General features: G+C 39.3%; 1 protein-coding gene across 1 annotated transcript in view; it reads left to right on the forward strand.

Moving 5' to 3' along the window:
• The window catches only part of DNER (delta/notch like EGF repeat containing), a 171,906-nt gene that overhangs the window by 143,180 nt on the left and 15,359 nt on the right, over window positions 1–13,367 (forward strand). The window contains exons 8-9 of the mRNA XM_056850405.1: window positions 1,463–1,687; window positions 12,399–12,521. Of these exons, the coding sequence (XP_056706383.1) occupies window positions 1,463–1,687; window positions 12,399–12,521 (348 nt within the window). The remainder of the gene's footprint in view (window positions 1–1,462; window positions 1,688–12,398; window positions 12,522–13,367) is intronic.

Genomic DNA, 13,367 nt, shown 5'->3' on the forward strand with positions numbered 1-13,367 from the left:
TGTGAGGAGAAAATAAGGAGGGGAGAACCAAGTGTGCTATCTTGAACCCCTGAACAACTCATGGCGACCCTATGAATCAATGTCCTCCAAAACGTCCTATCTTTAACAGCCTTGCTCTTGTTGGATCTTCCTCTTTTCCTGCTGCCTTCAACTTCAGCAAATGTAGTAAATAGATTATTTATAAGTAATGAGCAGATGGGAGTACTCCAATACTGCATCAGAAGGGCTGGAGCCTGATGCAGCCCCCCTTCCAAATGGCGGACTACAACCTCCGATCATACAAGGGTACATCATGAGGAAACATCCTGTCCTTTCTTCATTAAATGCCTGTAGCAAATCAGCTGGTAGGGAGGGTCCCGTTTGAAGTCATAGCCTTCATGCCCTGCCTGCCTGCAGATTTGCTAATGAATAAGTAGCCTGAGGTGCTTCTTCAGATTAGGGCTGTTTGTAATGAGCCCTTCCTCATCACCACTGGTACTGCCCCTAGGAAGTTTTTGGTTCCTTTTTAAAGAATTCTCATCCTGCATCTAGATTCTCCATGAGTGATAGAAACGCAGCTCCTCATACCTTAGAGCATTGGAAGGGAAAGATGAATAAGTAGAGAATTGCTATTTTATATAAAAAGAGTTTCATAGGCAGCCAGTGGAAGAAGCCATTTGTAGCTGCAGCAAGCTATGCCCTTCCAGAAGGTGAAGAAACTTCATCTGGTTCAAAGGCATAATTACTTGAGGCTTTTCTCAAGTGTTACAAATGATAAGAAAAATCTCAGTTGCTGCATTATTTTATAGTTGTTTGAACTTAATGGTGCCAACGCCATGATGTGTAAAATGTGCATACATCTTAGAAAAGCCATCCTTCATGTAAAAGCCTAATCTAGGCGTTCTAATCATTTACCCATGTAGGGTGGAAATTTACCCAGCCCCAGCCCCAATTTACCTTTAGGCTTACCATGTACCTGCCTGTGGCAGGCAAACTCCTGGTCCCACCCTTCATGTATTGAGCAATGGAAAAAAATGGGGACAACAATGTGACAGCATCCAATGGGCTTCCTCTTTCCCAGGCTTCTGCCCCCAAAAACTTCTGGGATTGCCAGGTGCAGGGCTGGCAACCCTATTTCCCCCCTTAAGGAATTGAGGAGCAAGGGAAAAAATGGCCTCCACATAGTGACAATCCAGGAGTATCACCCAGAAGTGACATCACACTCTCTCCAAACTCCACCCTCCCTGGGTACTCCCCCCAAAATCTCCTGGCATTTGCCGCTGCAGTGTTGAGAACCCTATGCTAATCTGAGAGGGAATACAGTATCATCTTCTTTCATTCACATTTGAGATCTTTTATACACATCAGCAAAGTGTCCGGGATAACTCCAGACACAAAACCCTGCTGCTAAAAATCTATCCTGTGTTAAAAATTTGGTAACATGAATACATACAAGTAAGTTCTATTCACTTATTCTTTTCAGGGTACTCAGGATCATCTTGTGAAGAGAAAGTTGATCCTTGTGCATCATCTCCTTGCCAAAACAATGGAACCTGTTACGCAGACCGGGCTTCATATTCTTGCAGTTGTAGTCCAGGATTTACTGGACCTACCTGTGCCCAGCTGATTGATTTCTGTGCTCTGAATCCTTGTGCACATGGCATTTGTCGTAGTGTTGGAACAAGTTACAAATGCCTCTGTATCCCAGGTATGTCCAGCTCTGCCACATTTTTGCAAATCCTCGTGGTTTCTAGAAACATGTTGATTAAAATTGCTTCAATTTGATTGTCTGGTATATGCATTCTGACAATTCTGAATATATTATAATGATAGATACCGACACATTCAATTTAATCAAATATTTTAGAATGAATACTTGACAGAAATTATTTTCCACATGGTTAGGTTATAACAATAGAGCTTTAGGATACAAACTATAGAGTGATGCTCCAAATGTCTTTGATGGCGTAAAATTTAATTAGAGACATAAAAAACGTTCACATAGCTTATATTAATAGAAACATATTTCCTGAATTTGTTTTTTGACTGTAAATGGGAGTAAAGATAGGTTAATCTGGTGATTGTAGCTATATTTTAATTGTATTTACAGAAAAGTAAATCACATGTAACATGACACAGGGTCGATGATGTTTAAGCATGAGTGGCCATACATCGTTTTAAATATAATTTAAAGTTGCTAGAATAGCTCAGGCTAGCCTGATCTCGTTAGATCTCAGAAGCTAAGAAGGGTTGACCCTGGTAGGTATTTGGATGGGAGACCTCCAGGGAATACCAATGTCATGATGCAGAGGCAAGCAATGGAAAAGCACCTCTGAACGTCTCTTGCCTTGAAAATCCTACCAGGGGTCGCTTTAAGTCAGATGTGACTTGAAGGCCAAAAAAGGAAATAAAAATAAACTACAATTTTAAGATATACAGTGATGGTGGACTGGACCTTTACTTTAATTTTTTTTGATAATTTACACTGAAAGTTGTTTACAGCTAGACTTGCACAACCTGATCCAGCTGGGGGCCACGTACATGGAAACGCTGGTGCTTTCCATAGGTGCTATCCCTTTTCTAGGTTCTGGGGCTGTTTCCTCATCTTGAAGCGATAATAATTTCTACCAGTTGTCTGGTGGGAGAAGGCAGGATTTAATCCCCCATTTTGTTCCCTAACAACTGATTTATTCAGTTGCTGCTTTCTGAAGAGAGTGGTGTGCATGAAGCCAGACTGGAGCCATGATATTGAATATACATGATTCATAACTTTATTAGAAAAGAAGACCTCATTTTGTCTAGTTGCTCATTTTCTTCTCATGATAATGACAGCTTGAAACTCAGAAACTGATTGAGCTACCTCGAGCACTTTCCAAAAAGAAGATGCCAGTTTTCTGCTTGTGAAGCAAACAAATGCATAAATCTGAATGTGAAAGTATGTCTTGCAAAAAAAAATGACGGCATTGTAAAAAATATTTGCTACCTTCTGCTTAGTCTTCAGGAAAGCAAGCAATAATCCATATTTTATATCTGAAAACATATAGTGGCAGATTCCCCCCCCCCCAATTTAGTTTATGGCAAGATTTTCCATGAAGAAAAGAAGGGGGCCACTCTAAGGCAAATTGAAGGCAAGGAAACAAATGGTGCAGAGGGAAACGAATTCTTTAATAATTTTGCAACATGTGTTTCCTTGCCAAGGTTTTCCATGATCAAAATTAAATTGCCCGAAAAATAACACTTCTGTTATTTTCCTACAAATTGTTCGGAAACTTCTCATGCATAGTTACCGCCATCATGGGGGATGCTCTTGCCTTGCTCTAACGGTGCAGCTCTTGATCACATAAGCAGACTTAGCAAAATATTGTCAGAAAATGTGGGAGTCAGGACTGGACCCCTTCCATTTGTGCTGTAGTAATTAGATCTTTTCTTCAAGAAGAGGAACATGCCAACTTCTTCCTTGCATGTCTTTGGTCCAGATTATGAAAATGCTGTTCCAAGTGGGCAGAAAAGGTTTTACTGCTTCACAGTTGGAGCTGATTATGCAATGTGATTGGATTTGGTGACCTTCCAGGGAGGAGAAACCACAGTATTTATTTATTTAAAACATTTCTAACCTGGCTTTCCACCCAAATAGGGCCCACAAGGCAGTGAACAATAAAATAAGAAAGCATTTCAACATTAAACAACATTTAAAATAAAACATGTATAAAATAATTCAATAAAACATATAAACACATTCAAATATAAGTAGATGGAAGCAGTACTCTTGTTATGACACCATGTGAAAGTGTGTATTTCATTGCTGAGAATTTAATTTAAAGCAGCATTTATTGCTGCTTTAAATAAAAGACAAATTATGGCAGCAACTTTTGGCAATATAGAGCTTGCAAGCAGCCATTGACACAGAAATGCTCACCATCTAGGGCTTGATTTAATTCTTATCTTTCATTGCCATTTCAATGACATGCAGTATTTGTGATCTACTGTTAGTGGAAGTTAGGCCAGACCTTATGGATTCTAAGACAGCTCTCGGAACACTAGATGGTGTCATCGGTAGTAGCAATTTTGTTTTACAGACACACTTGAAAGGCTAACAAACATGTTCTAGAGTGTACTTTTGAAAGCCAGAACCTCCTTAGAACACTGTTACACACGTCTGCTGAAGTAGACTCCAGAAACCATCTGTAGGAGTAAAATTTTCTTCTCCCAGGACATTCTGTAGTGTCTTTAGAATTATCATTCTTCAACAAAAGCAATCAGAGGGAGGCTGCAAAGGCTAGAACGTTCTGAGTTAGACCCTTAGCAAAGTTAATACTGCCTTGGATTTAATGAGATTGTGATTTTTTTTAGTAGAGAAAATTATTATTTGCCATATGGTATTAATATATCTAACTGTGCAGGCTAAATTCTAACTGACACTAGTTGAGTACACTGTGCCATCTGGCATCAGTGGAGTGGGCATACCTAATTTTTATTATTTAACACAATGCAGTTTCTTCAATTTCCTGCTGTCTTTTGGCCCCACGGTCTCAGGTCAGACATCATGCCAGAATGTGGTTTGCGTTAGCTGTAGTTTGTGGCAAACTGTTGCTTAGAGCTACTGATCTGCTTGAATTTCCCATCTGAAAAGAACTCCCATCTCCAGGTTTAGTGGTTTCTGAAGGTACTGCATACTGTAGCTGTGTTTTGTCACACACCAATCCCATAGTAAAGTTTCTTGCAGTCCAGATGAGCCATTGTGTAAAGGTGTTTTCCCTTTGCTATCCATATATGTGTACGTATTTTCTTTTGTGAGATAAAGACTTAGGCAAGGGTCCGACTCTTTGGATTAATTGAAATAGGTATTATCTGTTAAGGAAGGGAAGGAAGTCTATGTTATGCCAAATCCTTTTAAATTCAGAGAGTTCTTAATTATATCTATAATTTAGGACATATTTTTCCTAAACATGTGAACTTTCCCCAATCCCCATGTCTTTTACTGGATATAGCGGGGCTTGAGGCAAAAGGGGTGTGTGTGACACCATAAAAATAACTACTACATTCAATAAAAGTTTGTGGTGCATTTTTATATGCAAAAAAACACGCAGATGTGTTAAAAAAATAAGCATAGAATCCAGTTATGAGAAAGAGTAGTCAATAGACTCACTAAGATGCTTGGACAAGTTATTAGCAGTCACTAGACAGGAAGTCTAATGGCAAACTCTTCACATTGTTTATTGAGCGCATTTTGCAATGTGATGAGATTATGTTGATCTGTGCCTTGCTGGTCAAATACACTAAAATAATAATAAGAATACAAAATTAAACACTACTTATAGTTGCAGTGTGTGCTCCCCTCCATGTAGTGAATTGAACAAGCACAATAACATTCACAGAATATTAAAGGCTGGAGCCTACATCATTTTTGTAGCTCAGTGTAAAGGTCTGTTTTCTAAATTGGCACCATTTGCTTTACTTTCCCTTTCTGATTTTGAAAGACACAGAAGAGCCTGGTTCTGTGATCTTTGCAGAACTGTTGATCAAATGCTTCTTTTCCTCTTCTCTTGTTGTTTAGGTTCATGGTACTTTTGTTCTCAGGTCATTAAGGACTACTGAAGAAAAGTGATGAAAAGCAGTACAGATGGGTTTGTTTATGTTGAAGTAGCTTCTGATAATATAACAGGCTTAAGCAACAGAGTTGGATTTGACCAAGTTTGGTGTGGCTTTTAAACGCTATCAAGTCAGAATCTGGATTCTCGGTTGAAAACAATAACTATTTTCCCCAAGGCAACTTCATTTTCTTGAATATTTGTCTGCTTTGGTAGATAATAGTTTTCAAGAAGCGCAGTAATTTTGAATACTTCTAGTGAATCCCACTATATTTCTTCCTAGACATGAAATATTTGGGAAGGTTGATATTGTGCATTTGCTTTGACTTCCTCTAACCTGTTACATTGTTTCTCCTTTTTAAAAACAAACAAACAAACACACCCTTGGAATACCCTGGGGATTATTTATACTTTAGAAATAACTGTCATGGTAATAGTGACAAATAAGCAAATGCTAAATTTCCTCTTCCAGACCCTTAGTAGACGTTTGAATCACTTTTTATGTTAGGGTCCCCCCCTTATATTCCATGATGGGAGTTACAGCATATGAAGCTCAATCAAACTTAAACAGTTAATTCCATTGTAGGTGGTGCCCTCAACAAGAGTGGGGCCTCTTAAGTCCTGCTCACTCTTTCAAGCCACTCCCACCAAACTCCCACTTCAGCTTCATCCTCCTAAAGCTCCTCCTGTCTGCTGCATTCTGGCTTTACCCTTGGGAGTCACCCCTGTCAGCCAAGTTACACCCATTACAGTGCCTTTGAGTAAACATGTATCGCAGTGTCTTAGGGTCCCATGCTTCCTCTCAGCCCAGGTTGTAAAGGGAGAGAGAGGATCTGGGGTTTGTTGTTATATTTTGGTTTCAACAGGATTTTTTTTTTTTAACTATTGTAAGCCATATTGAACCACAAGGAAAAGCATGGTAAAATGTTTTAATAAATAAATAAATCTGAGCCAGAGAAGAACTCAGGGCTGTAATGCAAACGAGCACTATGGGCTCCCAAGTGTTGTACTCTAACCCAGAGAATATAAGTTTCAGTGGCATCTCTATGAATACGTCCGATCAACAGAAAGTCAGCAATTGTTAATTATGATTTAGGCAGCTTTCTCACCGACATTTAATTTGCCTCCCAAATGCAGTGTTTTGCAGTGTGTGCCGAGAACACATGTGATTGTTTGTCTTCCAAGTTCCCCTGCGTTAAAACACTATAGCAATATAGCCACTACCTTTAAAAAAAAAGTCAGCAAAAAGGCATGCTGGTGGCTTGGAGCCATGGTGGGCATGATGAGACAGGGAGGGAAAACCATCAGTGAGACTGATGTAGGCAGCGGACAATGAGAATGAATGGCATGGCGACAGCAAATAGAGTATGTTTTATTTATGCGACATACAATATCAATGCTAGCAAAGGCATCACTTCTGAGCTTCCTAGGGCTACTGTGTTTTCAAAGACTTTCCGTGTTTCCAGGCATCCTCTGATCTTTGAATGTTAAAAACAACCAAGTCAATAATATACATACTCCAAAGGTATCTTTTAGCTACTGATAAGATGACACAGTCTGTACACATACCAATTTAACTCCTGACTGTTTGGTTGTGAGACATACTAGGCACCCACAAGTTCTGTTGAACCTTTTGGGTGGTATTCATACCTGGCACCTCAGGAAAATAAGAGTCACTAAGGCCATGTGACCTTCTGCCACCCATTAGCACAAAGTGAACCATGCATATCATATTTCTGGAGATTTCTTCTCATGTATTTTGAAATATTTATGAGGCCATTTCTTAAGAACCAATTAGTATGTATTCCATTTATGAAAATATATTTTCTCATTTCTAGGGGTTAGATTGCAATTATAAACTTTGGGTAGGGAGGAGCAAAGGGGAGACATGCTTCCATCTGATTTTTTCTTCTTTGCCTGTATTTGTGAGCAAGCAGTCAGAAATTGGGTATTAAAGTTCTGGGTTTTCCAAACTGAGGTTCTGTGAACTATATCCATGGACAGCAACTAAGTCTTTATTGAGACCATCTTTTTAACTGAGCACACACTGTGAAGAGCTGACTTCAAACACTGACTCACTCCCATGCAAACTGAGGCACAGGCAAAGGACTCTGACCTTTGAGGCTTTAGCACAGAGTTCTTCCCTAATGCACCTTAGCTGCTTCTTGGATAGACCCTGTGCAGCTGTTGCTGATGGTGGTGGTAGTGTGGATTAAAGAGGACTTTTTGACAGCCACTGAAGTCTGAAAGGAATGAAACAGTCTGCCAAAGCATCTACTGCTGTTCACACTGGGGAGGAGAGAGTTAAAATAGCCCATAGAATGAGTCCTGGTCATCACAAACAAGAGATGAGGTGGTAAAATTGTTTGGGTGCTATACCATTTCAGATTACATGTAGGGAGGGGACTCAAATGACAGACTGGCTGCACCTCCAGACCTTTAAAAAAAGTCTGCATACAGGCCACGAAAAGATCAACAGAGTACCTTTTACCCTCCATTCCTCTCTGCCTGTCTTCCAGCAGATGCAAGCAAAAATTAGTCTCCCTCTATCTGTCTGGTTTGTTTGTGGTTTTCTGTGATGCTCATGGAATTGCCACAGCTTCCAATGCTTTGTCATCTCTATTTTCCATTTCTTTTTTTTTTAACTTAATGTAAATTATAAACAAATATACAGAAAATGAAAGAATAAGCTAGGATGAACAGATTTCTACATCTCTTTCCTGTTTGGGATATGACCTTTCTCTATTTCTGCAGATTTTTTTCAGTGATTTTGAACAGCAGAATGGCAAGAGGAAGGTTCTCTTCTCAGCAAATTTTATTCCCCCCATAGTTTCAGAGGGTGGCCATGTTGGTCTGCAGTAGAACAAGAGTTGGTCTCTAAGGTGCTAATGGACTCATATTTAACTGTTCTTTTCGCATAGTTTTCCTCCAGTGTCTGATGCTGTAGACGCTAGGGAATATTTTTTAAGTGCCATGAGCACACTTCCAGAGTTCATACATCACTGGAAAAGTCACAGGTCACTTATGGTGACTCTGTAGGGTTTTCAAGGTAAGACGTGTTTAGAGGTGGTTTGCCATTGCCTGCCTCCAGGTCATGACCATGGCATTCCTCGGTGGTCTCCCCTCCAAATACTTGCCAGTGTCAAGACTGAGAGTGTATGTCTGACACCTTAACCACTATATCACACTGGCTCTCTGATTTCCTCTATAGGCCTACAGAATTCCAATTTGTGGAAGCTCTTGGGTGAAATAAATGGAACCATAGTGAAGGATATTCTGTGATGACCCAGCAATTTAGGAGCTGCATATTGAGATTGATTGCTTTATTTGATCTTACCCACTACAATTTAGCTGCTGAACAAGCACAAAGTCTGGGATGATATTTGCTTTTTCATTGATTTTGTAAACTATGGGGTTTCAGGACTGCAGTAACACCACTTGAAATAATTACACCAAAAGTATAGTAAAATCTACCTCCTTGCTGTCTCTCTCCCCACTGACTAGGTCTGTAGATTTAAGGGCCTTTATTATTTTTCTTAGTTAACTATTTCTTAGCTGACTTTGATCACTCTCTGCATTCATTCAGCATATGCAAAGATCTTCCCCCACCTGTACAGAAAACAGTGTATATTATGAAGAGCTGCACATAGGCATGTGGAGGGGGGGGTTGCATCATCCCCTGCATGTTTTAGAAATCTTTTCTAAATGTGCACTGTTAAGATGAGCACAGTTAAGGAATATAAAAACTAAAATGCTAATTAAGTTTATTCATAGGTAATGGCCTTAAGGCCATTCATATAATTAGCAGGTTTGCAACCGGCATTAGGAAACCTGGAGTTCCTATTTTTTCTAACTAGCAGGGTGAAGATACTGAAGTTTAAAAAGTGTGATAGGTGGGAGCTTCCCTCTAGTGGAGAAAGAAGGTATAGCACAGTGGCTATCTACAAAAGCACGTTGACGCTAATGGTTAAAACTGTCGTTTGTTTAACATATAATTTAGGGTATTTGCCCCCAGCAATGAATATTTCGTGTGCAGGAAAGCTTTTTTCAGTTATATATAATTCAGATGTGTGCATATATTGAGAGTAATTAATGCATGATTTTTTTAAAAAAAAATCATGCAATTTACTACAATTTTTGTAGTTTCAGTTTTATAGTCTGAAGTGTGAGATTATAAAACAGCAATAAAATAGTTAATTGCCTGTTTTCATCCGGAGAGGGCGGGCTAGAAATATAATAAATGTAAAAAGCCAGTAAATAGCAATGTGCCATGTCTCATTGTTATCACCAAATGCCCTCTGTACTAAAGCAGCCTTCATGCACCTCTGGAAGGAAGTGGGGCGTTCTGACGTCTGGATACTACAGCTAAGAAGGACCTGTTGCTATGACACATCAGGTTCATCTCTGTTAAGAGTAAGGGAACAACAGCTAATCTCCAATCATATGGATAGGGGTGGTACCTATGGTACCCTGGTCCTAAACCATGTAGGGCTTCATGGTGTACACAGCGCTTTAGAATTGCGTCCAGAAATAAATTGATAGCCAACGATGTCCATGCAGTTTCACAAACTGATGGTATATGTTTTCTGCAGAAACTTTATGAACTGGTATATGTTCTCTGCCACAGGTCCCAATTAGAGCTCTTGCAGTCCCACTTTGTAGCTCCATGCAGGGTCATTTTTACAGTAATCTAATATGAATGTTCCCAGGTTTATACTTTCCAGGAACACTTGCTGCTAACAAACCAACTCAGCTGGTAAAACACAGTCCTGGCCAACTCTACAACCTGCTGAGGGGGGCAGTAACCCCATCAGATACTGGTTGTAAACCTATCCCTAGTTCTTAATTTCTGACCAACAGCATAAGTATCAGTCCCCTCCGACCCCACACAAACATCTAACCCTTCACCTCTAGGTATCAATAAAGGGTTTTCACTGCTTCCCTGGAAAGAGATAGAAAGACAGAGATGTATGCCTCCAGCATACTGCTCACACTGTACATCAAATCTCCGGATGACTTTTGGAATATGGATCCCCATAGGCCAATGGCCAAAGGATAGAGCAGAAGTTTCTCAACAGCATTTTCTGAAACTGGTATCCCAGGAAAGACCAGAACTATTGCAAATCAATGCATTTCAGTACTGTCCTAGCTAGGTGGTGTACAGTGGACACTGGTATTAATAGCTTCAGACATGTGTGTCATCTGTACAGTGAAGATCATCTAGCAGGTGACCAAGGTAGAACCTGGTTAGACGCTTGACTGAAAAAGGTCTAGAATAATCCAAATAATCCAGCAGTACCTAGATCATCCAGCAGTACTCATTCAAGTATTTTGCCTCCCTCCCTTGCAAGTTAGACACAGGATAATCATTCAGATCTGAAGGGCCCAAAGATTGGGGAGCAATGGCGTAAAGATCTTAGTAGTATTTCCTTTAATGCCACAGGAATCATATCCTTTCTTAGTGAAACATTACGTGCCCTACCCTGTGCGTGAACCCATCTTTGGCAGGATTTGATTTTTTTAGTGGCTTAAATTCAAAGATCCTGGTGTGAACCAAAAAACATTTCTACCCAAATGTGTATGTGGATAATCGCTGACTGCTACCCTCCCACGCTTTCTGGAGGTTCTCTGGGGACATTTTGTGGAAGCTGTAGATACAGGAGGAAATTGCTATACTCTCTCTTCTTGAGCAGAAGTATCTTCTAGCAAGACCTTGGGATCTAAGCCTGATGAATGTTGAAACCAATAATATGCTGGTGGTGTTTTTATGTTTAGGGCTTCTCCTATTAACTGAGAGTTTAAGCTGATGTGGAGTCTTTCGATCCAAACGAGATTTCCATATGCTTTATTTGGCTATGCATTTAGAATGTAGAATGTAACCTATTGGGGCTTTCAGGAAAGGGAAAGAGAAAATAGTGGGGGAGGGGGGAATGAGATGCCTCCCACAAGTCCTTGTGGGTTCCCACTTGTAGCTATAATTCACCAGTCATTGATTCAGCACAATATATACTTAAATGGACCCTCTAAAGAGATCCTCACTAACTTCTGGTAAATGACTAAAGCTTTGCTCGAAGACATTGCTAGAAGCATGGAAATAGTAAAAGGAACAATTAACTTCTTTTTTCTTTACACAGTTTATCAGGATAAATTGCTGTGTGCTATGAAAAATACAATGGGCTCATAATAGGAGTTCTGTGAACGAGAAATCAGTGCCTTATTCTGCGAAAATGATACTTAGTGGAATAATAAGTGTACACAATATAAGCAACTCCAAGAGTTGATGGATCAAAATTGTACTTATTGTTTGTTTCTCTGTGAAATAATGTTACTTTCTACTGTGCCACTTGGACTCAGCCTTGCCAGCTACCTATCATATTGTCAGGCTACCACATTACCATCTACTTCACATTAGCCACCCTTAACTTCTCACCATGATTCTGAACATTATGTAGTTCAATAGTGAGCTGCCTTTCATATGTTGAACTATGAACATCAGATCCCGTTTTTACAAGGCAGTGTTATTCATCACTAGTCTGACTAATACTTCTCTCAGTATTACACAAACTATTGCAGTGCAAAAAACAAATTCTGACCATGTAGTCAGTTTGTTTCTGTCCTATAGCATGCAGTTAGTTTCTAAAGTTGACCTGTGAAAATATACAAGAGGTCTTGATTTTCCATAGAAGGTAGCTCCCAGCTCTTTTTTGCACATTTAGTAGCAAAGTTGCTCTAAAGGGGTATCATATGGATTATTATCCATTTCATCTTACAGTCATCTGTTAAGGAACACTTCTGTTTTTCCCCCTCGGTTTTCCTTCGTGTATGTTCTAGGTTACCATGGCTTGTATTGTGAGGAGGAATATAATGAATGCCTTTCAGCCCCTTGTCAAAATGGTGCCACCTGCAGAGACCTTGTCAATAGCTATGAATGTGTGTGTCTTGCTGAATATGAAGGTAAGAGATGTATTGCTATACAGTTGGTGAATTTGTGCCTTGCTGTAAACCCAGCTAATTAATGTGATTCTCTCTCTAATACATGATTTGTTTATTTATTTAAACATTTTTGATGAAAAATTACACAGTGGTCTCATAAAAATAAAGTATGAGATTGGTTTGTAATCTGGGAACACTATCTGTAGTGTATGACTTTGCTGACGGGTTATCTCTTTGTGATTGAACCTAGCTCTGTGCAGACAATGATTTCTGTAGGTAGTATTTCCCTTTATTGACACCATGGCTCAAGGGGTGATCCAGCAATTGTAGCTAGATACTTTTACAAATGTATTGGAGGGAAGGGACTTTTCTTCTAATTACAGCTGCTTCCTTTAATCTCATACAATTTGATAAGAGCAATAAATTTAACTAGACTAGAATCAAAAGCAATTTTACTCTGAAGATTAAAAGGTGAATAATTTCCTTGAATGTGCAGGACAAGCATTCAAAGGAAAACAATTTAAAAAATAAGAATTGATTGAATGATGGGAGTGGGTAGCAGTACACTTTTCTTCTTCAGGGGCACATCATAAATAGTTGATATATGCACAGTTAGGAAAATTGTGATTTGGATCGAGTAATGTGGTAGTAGAAACTAAAATATACTTTGCGCAGTTCTGCTTGCACAAACAATAGTGCAAAGATTGTAACAATACTTAGCACTTCAACTACACTTTAAACAAAATAACAGTGTGCATGTGGAACAATATCATGTTGAAGATATGGTTTGCATGATTTTATTTAATTTGTTTTTGACATAGTATCAGAAGAAATATCTTGCACTATATCTTGTACACACTAGAAGAA

This window comes from Euleptes europaea, chromosome 5 (genome assembly GCF_029931775.1).
Source record: "Euleptes europaea isolate rEulEur1 chromosome 5, rEulEur1.hap1, whole genome shotgun sequence".
Lineage (NCBI taxonomy): Eukaryota > Metazoa > Chordata > Lepidosauria > Squamata > Sphaerodactylidae > Euleptes > Euleptes europaea.